Source organism: Bufo bufo, chromosome 1 (genome assembly GCF_905171765.1).
Source record: "Bufo bufo chromosome 1, aBufBuf1.1, whole genome shotgun sequence".
NCBI classification, from domain to species: domain Eukaryota; kingdom Metazoa; phylum Chordata; class Amphibia; order Anura; family Bufonidae; genus Bufo; species Bufo bufo.
The window spans coordinates 47,314,725-47,330,734 of NC_053389.1; the positions used below are offsets into that span (position 1 = coordinate 47,314,725).

At 46.7% G+C, this 16,010-nt stretch overlaps 1 protein-coding gene across 1 annotated transcript in view; it reads left to right on the plus strand.

Moving 5' to 3' along the window:
- The first annotated feature begins 1,792 nt into the window (after positions 1-1,792).
- The window catches only part of LOC120986720 (protein-arginine deiminase type-1-like), a 51,967-nt gene continuing 37,749 nt past the window's right edge, over positions 1,793-16,010 (plus strand). The window contains exon 1 of the mRNA XM_040415460.1: positions 1,793-1,961. Coding sequence (XP_040271394.1) covers positions 1,870-1,961 — 92 coding nt within the window. The 5' untranslated portion in view covers positions 1,793-1,869. The remainder of the gene's footprint in view (positions 1,962-16,010) is intronic.

Genomic DNA, 16,010 nt, shown 5'->3' on the forward strand with positions numbered 1-16,010 from the left:
GTACATAAGTACCTAATGCGGAGGGCGCTAGTGGCATGGGTGGCCCCCTGGAAATAGGCCCACCTGGGAGTTTCCCTGTACGGTCTATGGCCAACAGCAGTGAACAGCTAAGGTCTTGAGGTCAGTCGGGTGCACTATAAGCCAGCTGGTAGCTACTTTCACACTTTTCCGGTATTGAGATCCAGCAGAAAATCCCAATACCAGAGAAAAACGCTTCCGTTTTGTCCCTATTCATTGTCAATGGGGACAAAACTGAACTGATTAGAACGGAAAGCTCCAAAATGCATTCCGTTCCGTCTGGTTGCGTTTCCATACTGGACAGAAAACTGCAGCAAGCAGTGAATGTGGAGCAATAGAAAACGCATCCGTCCCCCATTGACTTACAATGGTTTTAATGCAGGATCCGTCTTGGCTATTTTAGAGATAATACAACCGGATCTGTTCATAACAGATGCAGGTGGTTGTAGTATTAAAAACGGAAGCGTTTTTTTGCTGATCTCTGCTGGATCAGGCAAAAACGCAAGTGTGAAAGTAGCCTTATTACTACTGAGGGTGCAGGCAGATGATGCAGATTTTTAAAAAAAAATTCTACACAGAATTTCATTCGGAAAAACCCCAGTACGGTATTTTCTTTCTGTGTTCGTTCAGTTTTTTTTGCGGACTATATGCGGAACCATTCATTTCAATGGGTCCGCAAAAAAAAAAAAAAAACGGAAGTTAATCCGTGGGCATTCCATTTCCGTATGCTCGTTCTGCCCAAAAAAATAGAACATGTCCTATTATCGTCCGCATTACGGACAAGGATAGGAATGTTCTATTAGGGGCCAGCTACTCCGTTCCGCAAAATAAGGAATGCACACAGATGTCATCCGTATTTTTTGCAGATCCGTTTTTGCGGACCGCAACATATATACGGTGGTGTGCATGAGCCCTAATACAGTACCAGCAAAGTGTATGACATTAGACAAACCTCATGTGCGCTTAGCTTTTTCCTTAGGTGTGGATTTTTAAATCTGTAGTATTTCATTTGTTGTTGTGTTTTTCCTGTGTAGATTTCACCCTTTCAGATCTGCGAAAAATATGCATAAAAAAAAAAACCGGAAAAAAAAAAAAACCACACCAAAACCGTGATAAATACAAGTCACAATGAACCTGATGGTTGTCGGATAGGTTGTATTTATGGATCAAAAGATTGTAATTGGTCGGATGTGATCGGTCGGCGCCATGATCCTTGTTAGAGCTTGTTCACACGACTGCGCCGTGTTTTGCGGTCCGTAAGTTGCAGATCCGCAAAACATGGATGCCGACCGTGTGCCTTCCGCAATTTGCAGAACGGAAGGGACAGCCCATTATAGAAACGCCTATACAAAATGGACAAGAATAGGACATGACTTATAATTTTTGCGGGGGGCCACGGAACGGAGCAACGGATGCGGACAGCACACGGAGCGCTGCCCGCATCTTTTGCCGCCCCATTGAAGTCCGCACCCCAGCCGCAAAAAACTGCACCTCAGGTGTGGAACCAAACCACGGTCGTGTGAATGAGCCCTTACGGATGGATCCTTGCTCACCTTTGACCGCCCTGACTTGACGCGAGGTGACGGTTTCCAGGTGATCTTCTCGTACACGCCCCAGTCATTTTATAACATATATATTAGCTTTGGATAGAAGCCACATAACTCGCCGCCTCCTGTCAGGAAGATGAGATGAGGAGAGTTATATCTGGAGGCGCTGCTGCAAAGTGTACATTATAAGCCGCCCGCCCCACTGCTGACTGACTCCTGAAGAAGGCTTCACTAATGACCCCTGACCTGCTGGCTTTGAAGCTGTCAGCATAGCCGAATCCAGCTCAGGAACACGAAGGAAACCATGTCTGCGGCCAGGTCCATTCCCGTTACCTACAAGAGCCCTACCTACGATGTGTGTGTGGTCGGGATAGAAACAGCCATCGATATTCACAGGTGAATTCATTTATTTATTTATTTTTATTATACTTTGGTATCATTTTTTTTATTTTTTTTATTTTTTTATTTCCCTTTTGTATTAGTGTCCTGGCATTTAGAGAGTTAACACCCTTGTTGGATAAATCCCTATATTTAGTCCCCTGTAGTACTGCTTCAGGGATGTGATGTTACGGTTCGGTCTTAAAGGGGAAGCCCTGTGTTTCTTCCTTGCAAGTTTGAGAATATAAAAAAGCTGCAAATTGTTTCAAGAGAATTGGATTCATGCTTTTATGCGAGCGACGTAATCAGCCATTGAGGATTTTATCGACTGGATACAATTGTATTAACTACAGGATACAGCGGAAACAAGTGGATATCAATTGTATAAACAAGTATGTTCATGTTCACTGACAGCAAGGAGAGATCTTGATAAGGCCTCATGCACACGACAGTATGTGCGGCTTGGGTGCGGACACATTCACTTCAATGGAGCCGCAAAAGATGTGCTGTCCTCATCCGTTGCTCCGTTCCGTGGTCCGCAAAAAAAATATAACCTGTTCCTATTCTTGTCCGTTTTGCGGACAAGAATAGGCAGTTACATCAATGGCTGTCCACGCCGTTACGCAAATTGCGGAACACACACGGACGCCATCCGTGTTTTGCGGATCCGCAATTTGCGGACCGCAAAACACACAACGGTCGTGTGCATGAGGTCTAAAGCTCTCTGCCCTTTGCGGTGGTGTATGATATATCCTGCGCTCTTGGAGGATGCGCCTGATTTACGACGACGCGCAGGCAGTCTGTGCGCCTGGAGCGAATTGCTGCTGTCACCGATTAGAGAAGATTTGTAGCATCATTTACTCCTGTTTATATATATATAAAATATATAAAACAGCCTTAGGTACGTTGCCTTTCTTTTGGTGCGTCGCGAGCTCCAATAGTAAAGTGGGCAATGCGTCTGTAGATGTTAGTGACATGAGGACGGCGTAACAATTTTGTCGCAGAGGCATTTGAAAAGTTGCAACTTTTTTTTGTTATGCCAAACTGGCTTTAGTAAATGACCCCCAAAGTGTATTAGAATGTTGTAGAACTTCTAATTGTTCAGAGAAGAAACTGGGAAGCCTTCTGCTTAAATACTCTGTGCTGAACGCAGTATATTTGGTTGATGCGGGTTAACTACTCCAGGTATCTCCTGGCAGACGCGCACCTTGGACTCCATGAACCGTGTTTGTGTGATTCAGACAAGTGATGGGGTAAGAGATTAGCCAGAAATCTCATCGGCATTGTGTAAGACAATGGATTGATACGGTAAAAATAACATCATTCCTGCTGACGGTATCACATTTGGGCAGACGACAGGATTTACACCTCGCCCCTGAGTACGTGCTCACTGGGGGTGAATCAAAGGCGCAATGACATGGCTTAATGGAGTTCTCCACTTTAAAGGGGTTCTCCGGGCTTCGGTGAAAATCCACCTGTGTACCGACCCGTGGAGGGAAGATAATTACTGCCGGGACGGGGACTGGAGTGGAAGAGCCCACATCCAGTCCTGGTGGTCACAACAGAGCAGGGACAGCAGAATCTGCATGATGGAGAACCTGTAGCTCCACAGGTGGGGTCCATCCCTGCACCCCACTATGTATGTGGTTCAGCAGAGAACCCTTTACACCAGTGATGATGCCCAACCTACGGCCCACGGGCCACATCTGCGGCCTGTGCAGTGGCCGAAGGCAGAGCTTGCGCACAGTTGCAAAAGAGACGCGCCTGCACCGCCGTTCCTAATTAGGCTCTATTCACACGTCCGTAATTTGGGTCCGCATCTGTTCCGCAATTTGCGGAACGGGTGCGGACCCATTTACTTTCAATGGAGCTGGAACGGATGCAAATCTGCAATTCTGGGATACGCATCCGCATTTCCGGGATCCACAATTCCGTTCCCGAAAAAAATAGAACATGTCCTATTCTTGTCCGCAATTGTGGACCAGAAAAGACATTTTCTATTATAGTGTCGGCGATGTGCGGTCCGCAAATTGCGGATCGCACATTGCCAGTGTCCGTGTTTTGCTGATCCGCAAATTGCAAAACACTTACGGACGTGTGAATGGAGCCTTATACTGTGGGGCAGTACTATTATTATTGCATACGGAGTATATTCCTTTTTTCAAATGAATGGTTCCGTATGTGGAACACATACGGAACGCAAAAAACGGTCAGTAAGCGGGGAAAAAAAACGGTCGTGTGCAGGAGGCCATAATATGTGATTACTATGTCTGGTGCCCGTGTGGGCCGCCTGGGGAGCACCTCAGGACACGCTTAGCAATATTAATGAGGGAGAGAGGACTCATAATATTGCACCACAATGTATTTCTAGAGAGAGTTTCCTGCATTCCACTCCTTAGTCTTTCTATGCCCAGAGATGTGTCACCTTCACAGGGGTAATACCCAGATGTGCCCCCTTCACAGGGTAATGCCCAGATGTGCCCCCTTCACAGGGGTAATGCCCAGATGTGCCCCCTTCACAGTAGTAATGCTCAGATGTGCCCCCTTCACAGTAGTAATGCTCAGATGTGCCCCCTTCACAGTAGTAATGCTCAGATGTGCCCCCTTCACAGTAGTAATGCTCAGATGTGCCCCCTTCACAGTAGTAATGCTCAGATGTGCCCCCTTAACAGTAGTAATGCTCACATGTGCCCCCTTCACAGTAGTAATGCTCAGATGTGCCCCCTTCACAGTAGTAATGCTCACATGTGCCCCTTCACAGCAGTAATGCTCAGATGTGCCCCCTTCACAGTTAGTAATGCTCAGATGTGCCCCCTTCACAGTAGTAATGCTCACATGTGCTCCCTTCACAGTAGTAATGCTCACATGTGCCCTCTTCACAGTAGTAATGCTCAGATGTGCCCCCTTCACAGTAGTAATGCTCACATGTGCCCCCTTCACAGTAGTAATGTTCAGATGTGCCCCCTTCACAGTAGTAATGCTCACATGTGCCCCCTTCACAGTAGTAATGCTCACATGTGCCCCTTCACAGCAGTAATACTCATAATATTGCACCACAATGTATTTCTAGAGAGAGTTTCCTGCATTCCACTCCTTAGTCTTTCTATGCCCAGAGATGTGTCACCTTCACAGGGGTAATACCCAGATGTGCCCCCTTCACAGGGGTAATGCCCAGATGTGCCCCCTTCACAGGGGTAATGCCCAGATGTGCCCCCTTCACAGGGTAATGCCCAGATGTGCCCCCTTCACAGGGGTAATGCCCAGATGTGCCCCCTTCACAGTAGTAATGCTCAGATGTGCCCCCTTCACAGTAGTAATGCTCAGATGTGCTCCCTTCACAGTAGTAATGCTCAGATGTGCCCCCTTCACAGTAGTAATGCTCACATGTGCCCCCTTCACAGTAGTAATGCTCAGATGTGCCCCCTTCACAGTAGTAATGCTCAGATGTGCCCCCTTCACAGTAGTAATGCTCAGATGTGCCCCCTTCACAGTAGTAATGCTCACATGTGCCCCCTTCACAGTAGTAATGCTCAGATGTGCCCCCTTCACAGTAGTAATGCTCACATGTGCCCCCTTCACAGCAGTAATGCTCAGATGTGCCCCTTCACAGTTAGTAATGCTCAGATGTGCCCCCTTCACAGTAGTAATGCTCACATGTGCTCCCTTCACAGTAGTAATGCTCACATGTGCCCCCTTCACAGTAGTAATGCTCACATGTGCCCTCTTCACAGTAGTAATGCTCACATGTGCCCCCTTCACAGTAGTAATGCTCACATGTGCCCTCTTCACAGTAGTAATGCTCACATGTGCCCTCTTCACAGTAGTAATGCTCACATGTGCCCTCTTCACAGTAGTAATGCCCAGAGATGTGTCACCTTCACAGGGGTAATACCCAGATGTGCCCCCTTCACAGGGGTAATGCCCAGATGTGCCCCCTTCACAGGGTAATGCCCAGATGTGCCCCCTTCACAGGGGTAATGCCCAGATGTGCCCCATTCACAGTAGTAATGCTCAGATGTGCCCCCTTCACAGTAGTAATGCTCAGATGTGCTCCCTTCACAGTAGTAATGCTCAGATGTGCCCCCTTCACAGTAGTAATGCTCACATGTGCCCCCTTCACAGTAGTAATGCTCAGATGTGCCCCCTTCACAGTAGTAATGCTCACATGTGCCCCCTTCACAGCAGTAATGCTCAGATGTGCCCCCTTCACAGTTAGTAATGCTCAGATGTGCCCCCTTCACAGTAGTAATGCTCACATGTGCTCCCTTCACAGTAGTAATGCTCACATGTGCCCCCTTCACAGTAGTAATGCTCACATGTGCCCTCTTCACAGTAGTAATGCTCACATGTGCCCCCTTCACAGTAGTAATGCTCACATGTGCCCTCTTCACAGTAGTAATGCTCACATGTGCCCTCTTCACAGTAGTAATGCTCACATGTGCCCTCTTCACAGTAGTAATGCCCAGAGATGTGTCACCTTCACAGGGGTAATACCCAGATGTGCCCCCTTCACAGGGGTAATGCCCAGATGTGCCCCCTTCACAGGGTAATGCCCAGATGTGCCCCCTTCACAGGGGTAATGCCCAGATGTGCCCCATTCACAGTAGTAATGCTCAGATGTGCCCCCTTCACAGTAGTAATGCTCAGATGTGCTCCCTTCACAGTAGTAATGCTCAGATGTGCCCCCTTCACAGTAGTAATGCTCACATGTGCCCCCTTCACAGTAGTAATGCTCAGATGTGCCCCCTTCACAGTAGTAATGCTCAGATGTGCCCCCTTCACAGTAGTAATGCTCAGATGTGCCCCCTTCACAGTAGTAATGCTCACATGTGCCCCCTTCACAGTAGTAATGCTCAGATGTGCCCCCTTCACAGTAGTAATGCTCACATGTGCCCCCTTCACAGCAGTAATGCTCAGATGTGCCCCCTTCACAGTTAGTAATGCTCAGATGTGCCCCCTTCACAGTAGTAATGCTCACATGTGCTCCCTTCACAGTAGTAATGCTCACATGTGCCCCCTTCACAGTAGTAATGCTCAGATGTGCCCCCTTCACAGTAGTAATGCTCACATGTGCCCCCTTCACAGCAGTAATGCTCAGATGTGCCCCCTTCACAGTTAGTAATGCTCAGATGTGCCCCCTTCACAGTAGTAATGCTCACATGTGCTCCCTTCACAGTAGTAATGCTCACATGTGCCCTCTTCACAGTAGTAATGCTCAGATGTGCCCCCTTCACAGTAGTAATGCTCAGATGTGCCCCCTTCACAGTAGTAATGTTCAGATGTGCCCCCTTCACAGTAGTAATGCTCACATGTGCCCCCTTCACAGTAGTAATGCTCACATGTGCCCCCTTCACAGTAGTAATGCTCACATGTGCCCCCTTCACAGTAGTAATGCTCACATGTGCCCCTTCACAGCAGTAATACTCATAATATTGCACCACAATGTATTTCTAGAGAGAGTTTCCTGCATTCCACTCCTTAGTCTTTCTATGCCCAGAGATGTGTCACCTTCACAGGGGTAATACCCAGATGTGCCCCCTTCACAGGCGTAATGCTCAGATGTGCCCCCTTCACAGGGTAATGCCCAGATGTGCCCCCTTCACAGGGTAATGCCCAGATGTGCCCCCTTCACAGGGGTAATGCCCAGATGTGCCCCCTTCACAGTAGTAATGCCCAGATGTGCCCCCTTCACAGTAGTAATGCTCAGATGTGCCCCCTTCACAGTAGTAATGCTCAGATGTGCCCCCTTCACAGTAGTAATGCTCACATGTGCCCCCTTCACAGTAGTAATGCTCAGATGTGCCCCCTTCACAGTAGTAATGCTCACATGTGCCCCCTTCACAGTAGTAATGCTCAGATGTGCCCCCTTCACAGTAGTAATGTTCAGATGTGCCCCCTTCACAGTAGTAATGCTCACATGTGCTCCCTTCACAGTAGTAATGCTCACATGTGCCCCCTTCACAGTAGTAATGCTCACATGTGCCCTCTTCACAGTAGTAATGCTCAGATGTGCCCCTTCACAGTAGTAATGCTCAGATGTGCCCCCTTCACAGTAGTAATGTTCAGATGTGCCCCCTTCACAGTAGTAATGCTCACATGTGCCCCCTTCACAGTAGTAATGCCCAGATGTGCCCCCTTCACAGTAGTAATGCTCAGATGTGCCCCCTTCACAGTAGTAATGCTCAGATGTGCCCCCTTCACAGTAGTAATGCTCACATGTGCCCCCTTCACAGTAGTAATGCTCAGATGTGCCCCCTTCACAGTAGTAATGCTCAGATGTGCCCCCTTCACAGTAGTAATGCTCAGATGTGCCCCCTTCACAGTAGTAATGCTCAGATGTGCCCCCTTCACAGTAGTAATGTTCAGATGTGCCCCCTTCACAGTAGTAATGCTCACATGTGCCCCCTTCACAGTAGTAATGCTCACATGTGCCCCCTTCACAGTAGTGATGCTCAGATGTGCCCCCTTCACAGTAGTAATGTTCAGATGTGCCCCTTCACAGTAGTAATGCTCACATGTGCCCCCTTCACAGTAGTAATGCTCACATGTGCCCCCTTCACAGTAGTAATGCTCACATGTGCCCCTTCACAGCAGTAATGCTCAGATGTGCCCCCTTCACAGTAGTAATGCTCACATGTGCCCCCTTCACAGCAGTAATGCTCAGATGTGCCCCTTCACAGTTAGTAATGCTCGCATGTGCTCCCTTCACAGTAGTAATGCTCACATGTGCCCCCTTGACAGTAGTAATGCTCACATGTGCCCCCTTCACTGTAGTAATGCTCACATGTGCCCCCTTCACAGTAGTAATGCTCACATGTGCCCCCTTCACAGTAGTAATGCTCACATGTGCCCCCTTCACAGTATTAATGCTCACATGTGCCCCCTTCACAGTTAGTAATGCTCAGATGTGCCCCCTTCACAGTAGTAATGCTCACATGTGCCCCCTTCACAGTAGTAATGCTCACATGTGCCCCCTTCACAGTAGTAATGCTCACATGTGCCCCCTTCACAGTAGTAATGCTCAGATGTGCCCCTTCACAGTTAGTAATGCTCGCATGTGCTCCCTTCACAGTAGTAATGCTCACATGTGCCCCCTTCACGATAAAAATGCCCAGATGTGCCCCTTCACAGTAGTAATGCTCACACGTGCCCCCTCACAGTGTTTGCATTTCTTTTTGGCAAAGCTACCTGGTTCTGGCCCGCAAAATTTATACCAAGTCTAGTGCGGCCCTCAGACGAAAAATGGTTGGGCACCACTGCTTTAACACCATTCCGGTAGTCTCTTTCCACACCCTATGTTGGACACTATGAAAGGACACAAGACTCTGACCCAGAAGCGCCATTCTTGTATTTCGAGGTATGAACCCATCAGATTGATGTGACTGACATGGGCCGGTGACTCAAACTACGGGCTGGACCACATTACAGGGGATTTAATGCTGGGCGTGAGAGGAGATGACACTTTATGAAGTCCACATGAAATCCAGCCCAGAACAACATGTAGATACAACTGTCCCAGCAAACGACACTTTGCTGAAACCTCTGCAGCCTTCTGTATTTCAGTTATCTCACCCCCCTGAGGTATCTGGGTGGGATATACACTCCTCCCAGCACTTATACGGTACACATCTCCATAGCATTTTTTTTTTTTTTATACAGGAAAAACATTTTTGTATTTTAATAGTTCGGACATATTCAGAAACACAGCGATACGAAGTATGTTTATTTTTTAATTGTTTATTTGTATACGTAAACATTGGTAAAGTGGGGTAATTTGAATTTGTAATATTTTACTGTTTTATTTAGTATATATTTTTTTCACTGTCATTTTTAATGTCCTTAGTGGATCTGTACGTGCGATCTTCTAATACAATTCTATTGCAGTCTATCAGATTCTGCTATGTCAGGCCATGCTTTAAAGGCTCATGCACACGAACGTGCGTTTTGTCCGCGTCCGTACTGTTTTTTTTTTGCAGCTCGTATACAGAATCATTCATTTCAATGGGGCCACAAAAAAACTGAAATGACTCGTGCATTCCGCATGTCCGCAAGTCCGTTCCGCAAAAAAATTGTCTGTTTTGTGGACAAGGACAGGCATTGTTACAATGGATCCGCAAAGAAATGCACTTCACACGGATGTCATCCGTTTTTTTTTTGTGGATCCGTGTTCTGCAGACTGCAAAATACATACGGTCATGTGCATGAGCCCTATTACACAGCTCGATTCTGCAGGCGATTGTCGGGGAGGGAAGCGTTCCTTCCCAGCAATCACCTGCTCGCTAGCGGAGGAGACAGCTGCTATTACACGCAGCGATCTCCTCCACAGCATGGGGAGCAGCGATCGTTATACCATCGCTCATCCTCATACTGTCCAGTTATTTGCCAGCAGCAGATCGTGATTACATCTGAAAGATCACGATTGCCCGATGAACGAGCATTTGCTTCTTCGTCGAGTAATCGGTGGCAGTATTACACTGCCAGATGATCGTTGACAAGCGTTACTACGAAAGCTCGTTAGTGATCATCTGGCAGAAAATCTGCCATTGTAACGCAGGCTTTGTAACGCAGGCTTTAGGCTAGGTTTACACGGCGATATGTGTAGCGTGAAAAAGTGGGTACAACTACATTGCGACATGTGTCGCGTGAATTCGTGCCGCATCAATGTCGTGCGACATTTATTGCAATGCTAGTCTATGGTGTCGTACTGCGACATGCCGCGACATCGACTGTGTCGTGTCGCAGTCGCAGCATGTCTCATATGTCAGTGCGACACCATAGACTATCATCACAGTAAATGTCGTGTGACAAATAATCACGCAACACATTTCGCGGAGTTGCCCTAGCCTTTGGCTTAGCTTTGCAGGCAACTCAGTAGCTTCACAAGGCTCCAGGCTGTCATAGCAACTGATCTTAACCGCTGCAGCGAATTTGCGCGGCTCCTCCGCCTGTCTGACCACTTATATTCCACTATTGACACCAGCATCTGAAAGATTAAATGACCGTGATCAGAGTTATCTCTGATCGCAGTCACTACGGCTTGGTGCCGGTTGTATTCCAGTCCGCAGCGGGATGAGCCGATGCACCCGCTCCATACACCTCTCCCCCTGCTGAAGTACAGTACTACCGTGGAGCGGATGGAATGAAGGGGGGCAGCCTGTCCCTAAATCTCGGGGAGCGACCCTCTTGTTTTATAAAACCGTTGTCACTGTTGGAAGTCTGGGACCTTCACCAGTCACTAGAATGAAGGGGATCCTGAAGGTGCCCCTTTAACTTGTAGTTTTAGATGAGGAGCTCTCAGGGCTCTCATCTAAGGAGTTGTGCTAGGCATACCTCTGTCGTTACAATGTATCAGTGCAGATAAAATGTATCAATCGGGAGCCCTGGCTGTTTACACCTCAGAGAAGATTGTCTAGATTGGATACAATTGCAACAAACTCTCACCCATAAGTATTAGGTGCCTTTAGGTTTTTACCTTGTTTGTGTCAACAACAACATTTCCATTCACTGACAGCAAGCAAATATTTAAAATGATGAGAGATTTACACACAGTCTTTTAGAAAGATGCAGAACTCTACATTATATGACGATTAAAGGGGTCTTCCTATGACAAACCTATAGACTGGATGACAGGTAGGGGTCCAGCTTCTAGGATAAGTAACATTCACTGCAGGCAAGCACCTGGAGGCCTCTTTCACACAAGTGTTACGGATTCTCTCAGGATCTGTCCAGGAAAAAAACGGATGATTTTCAATCAGTCTTGTCTGCGATTGTGTTCAGCGTTTCAGGTTTTTTTTGCGCGGTTGCAATCAGTTTTTCACATGCGTGAAAATAAACTAAAGAATAACAATCTACATCTCCTAGCAACCATCAGTGAAAAACGCATTGCCTCAGGATACAATCCGTTTTTCACAGAAGCCCCGTTCCCTTTTAAACTAGAAGCTGTGTAAAAAATTCAAAATATAGAACGTGCTGCGACTTTTACTGAATGCAGAAATGATGCGTGAAATGAATGGGTCAGGATTCAGTCCGGATGCTATGCCTTTGCTTCACGCATTGCGCCCTGACGGAAAACTCGCTCGTGTGAAAGAGGCCTAAGGGCGGGTTCTCCTACTGTTTGCCCTTACCAGCGGTTTTGGAATCCTTTCTCGCCTTGTATCCGAACGGTCACAGGTCGTGAGTTTTTGAAGATTTGGTCAACACGGTGAGTCAGGGAGCGTGGTGATTATAGGATTAATGTTATGACCATGACGGCAGTCCTTACCGGTGTGGCAACCGCTGGAAATGTCACCGGAGCGGATACTCCCTGGGCGGAGAGAACAGCCGTCCATCGGCTTTCCCTTTCCTCTCACTCTTGTGCTACAGTGCAATATAGACAAGGATGGACTGAAGAGAATCTACTCCTGAAATACTCTGTGCCGCTGGGAGACTCTGCTCCTTTCTCACTTTAAACGACCCCAAAAATCCAACCCCAAAAATGCCCAGGCCCCCCCACACAGATTGTACTTACCTCGCTCCCCGTCACCCGCGTCGCTTCTGATGCCCACATGGCTGTGTGAGGGGCCTGGGCATTTTTGGGGTTGGATAACCCGTTCAAAGTGAGAAAGGAGCAGAGTCCCCCAAGAAAAGCACGCTCCTCTCCTGAAACACTCTGTGCTCCATATTTTTAGCATTTATTTCTATGACATTAGTGTGCACTGGTCAGTGGGAAATATTGCGTGACATAGCGAGATCAGAGAACTAGAAGATAATTATAATATTTAGTGAGACATTTTAACAAGATGCATAATTACCAGTTACTTCCCTTACTGAGCTAATCTGAGCTTTTTTAAAAGAATCATCTGACTGATTCAAGAATGACCCCAAATGTCAGATTCTTCTCCACTATCAGCCCTTACTACTAATGAGAAGGCAACTAAGGAAAGTACGTGAAAGTCATCAGTTTATAGAGGACCATTCTGTTCTGCTGCCCAAACATAATAACGTTCATGAGGCCTAAAACTCACCAACTCCTCTCATACTATATACAGTGAGGTCCATAAATATTGGGACATGGACACAATTCTAACATTTTTGGCTCTATACACCACCACAATGGATTTGAAACAAACAAGATGTGCTTTAACTGCAGACTGTCAGCTTTAATTTGAGGGTATTCACATCCAAATCAGGTGAACGGTGTAGGACTTACAACAGTTTGCATATGTGCCTCCCACTTGTTGAGGGACCAAAAGTAATGGGACAGAATAATAATCATAAATCAAACTTTCACTTTTTAATACTTGGTTGCAAATCCTTTGCAGTCAATTACAGCCTGAAGTCTGGAACGCATAGACATCACCAGACGCTGGGTTTCATCCCTGGTGATGCTCTGCCAGGCCTCTACTGCAACTGTCTTCAGTTCCTGCTTGTTCTTGGGGCATTTTCCCTTCAGTTTTATCTTCAGCAAGTGAAATGCATGCTCAATCGGATTCAGGTCCGGTGATTGACTTGGCCATTGCAGAACATTCCACTTCTTTCCCTTAAAAAACTCTTTGGTTACTTTTGCAGTATGCTTTGGGTCATTGTCCATCTGCACTGTGAAGCGCCGTCCAATGAGTTCTGAAGCATTTGGCTGAATATGAGCAGATAATATTGCCCGAAACACTTCAGAATTCATCCTGCTGCTTTTGTCAGCAGTCACATCATCAATAAATACAAGAGAACCAGTTCCATTGGCAGCCATACATGCCCACGCCATGACACTACCACCACCATGCTTCACTGATGAGGTGGTATGCTTAGGATCATGAGCAGTTCCTTTCCTTCTCCATACTCTTCTCTTCCCATCACTCTGGTACAAGTTGATCTTGGTCTCATCTGTCCATAGGATGTTGTTCCAGAACTGTGAAGGCTTTTTTAGATGTTGTTTGGAAAACTCTAATCTGGCCTTCCTGTTTTTGAGGCTCACCAATGGTTTACATCTTGTGGTGAACCCTCTGTATTCACTCTGGTGAAGTCTTCTCTTGATTGTTGACTTTGACACACATACACCTACCTCCTGGAGAGTGTTCTTGATCTGGCCAACTGTTGTGAAGGGCGTTTTCTTCACCAGGGAAAGAATTCTTCGGTCATCCACCACAGTTGTTTTCCGTGGTCTTCCGGGTCTTTTGGTGTTGCTGAGCTCACTGGTGCGTTCCGTCTCTTTAAGAATGTTCCAAACAGTTGTTTTGGCCACAGCTAATGTTTTTGCTATCTCTCTGATGGGTTTGTTGTGCTTTTTCAGCCTAATGATGGCTTCCTTCACTGATAGTGACAGCTCTTTGGATCTCATCTTGAGAGTTGACAGCAACAGAGTCCAAATGCAGATAGCAGACTGGAAATGAACTCTGGACCTTTTATCTGCTCATTGTAATTGGGATAATGAGGGAATAACACACACCTGGCCATGGACCAGCTGAGAAGCCAATTGTCCCATTACTTTTGGTCCCTTAACAAGTGGGAGGCACATATGCAAACTGTTGTAATTCCTGCACCGTTCACCTGATTTGGATGTAAATTCCCTCAAATTAAAGCTGACAGTCTGCAGGTAAAGCACATCTTGCTTGTTTCATTTCAAATCCATTGTGGTGGTGTATATAGCCAAAAATGTTAGAATATTTATGGACCTCACTGTATACGGACACTACACAGTACCACTTCTCCTGTCCTGTATACTGGGTGTAATCCTCAGTATCTGCTCTTATTCTGTATATATATGGACACTGCACAGTACCACTTCTCCTGTCCTGTATACTGGGTGTAATCCTCTGTATCTGCTCTTATTCTGTATATATGGACACTGCACAGTACCACTTCTCCTGTCCTGTATACTGGGTGTAATCCTCTGTATCTGCTCTTATTCTGTATATATGGACTCTGCACAGTACCACTTCTCCTGTCCTGTATACTGGGTGTAATCCTCAGTATCTGCTCTTATTCTGTATATATGGACACTGCACAGTACCACTTCTCCTGTCCTGTATACTGGGTGTAATCCTCTGTATCTGCTCTTATTCTGTATACATGGACACTGCACAGTACCACTTCTCACACTTTAGGCTACTTTCACACTCGTGTTTTGGGCGGATCCGTCATGGATCTGCAAAAAACGGATCCGTTACAATAATACAACCGCATGCATCCGTCATGAACGGATCCGTTTGTATTATATTTAACATAGTCAAGGTGGATCCATCATGATCTCCATTGAAAGTCAATGGGAGATGGATCCGTTTTCTATTGTGCCAGATTGTGTCAGAGAAAACGGATCCGTCCCCATTGACTTACATTGTGTGCCAGGACGGATCCGTTTGGCTCAGTTTCATCAAGCGGACAGCAGAGCGCTGCAGGCAGGGTTTTAGTGTCCGCCTACAGAGCGGAACAGAGACTGATCGGAGGCAAACTGATGCATTCTGAGCGGATCCTTTTCCATTCAGAATGCATTGGGGCAAAACTGATCCGTTTTTGGACCGCTTGTGAGAGACCTGAACGGAACTCAGAAACGGAAAGCCAAAATGCCAGTGTGAAAGTAGCCTTACATGTTAGATGTGCCTCTCGGTTTCTGGTATTAATGAGTGTACACAATCTTCATAAATCCTTGAGTTAATTAATGGTAATTTAATTGGGCAGTAATTATTTGGAGCTTGCATCAATTCAGAGTTTCTGACGGTTGTTTGACAGTGGAGGATTCGGGTGACGAATCTCTGCGGACACCCTCTTGGGGGCCGATCACTAATGTCGCAGTTTGCAACTTGTAAATGAAAGCATCTAAATGGATGAGAAGTGACAACCGCTGGAAAAGTAGTCCTGAGTGCTGCACTGAGAGGACGGAGTCCCTGAGGAGTGCCTGTGCATGTCTCAGCCTGCAGTGAGGACATGAGGGAGGCGCAGCCGAAATACAACCCCTGCCCCCAGCACCAAACTGCCGGTTACAGGAGCTGAGACGCTAATGGTTAATTTCATGTAATGTATGTCTATGACACGTGACATGCTGCTACCATTGCAAAAAATCCAGAAATGTCGGATTTCATGGCGCACATTGCAAGTCGC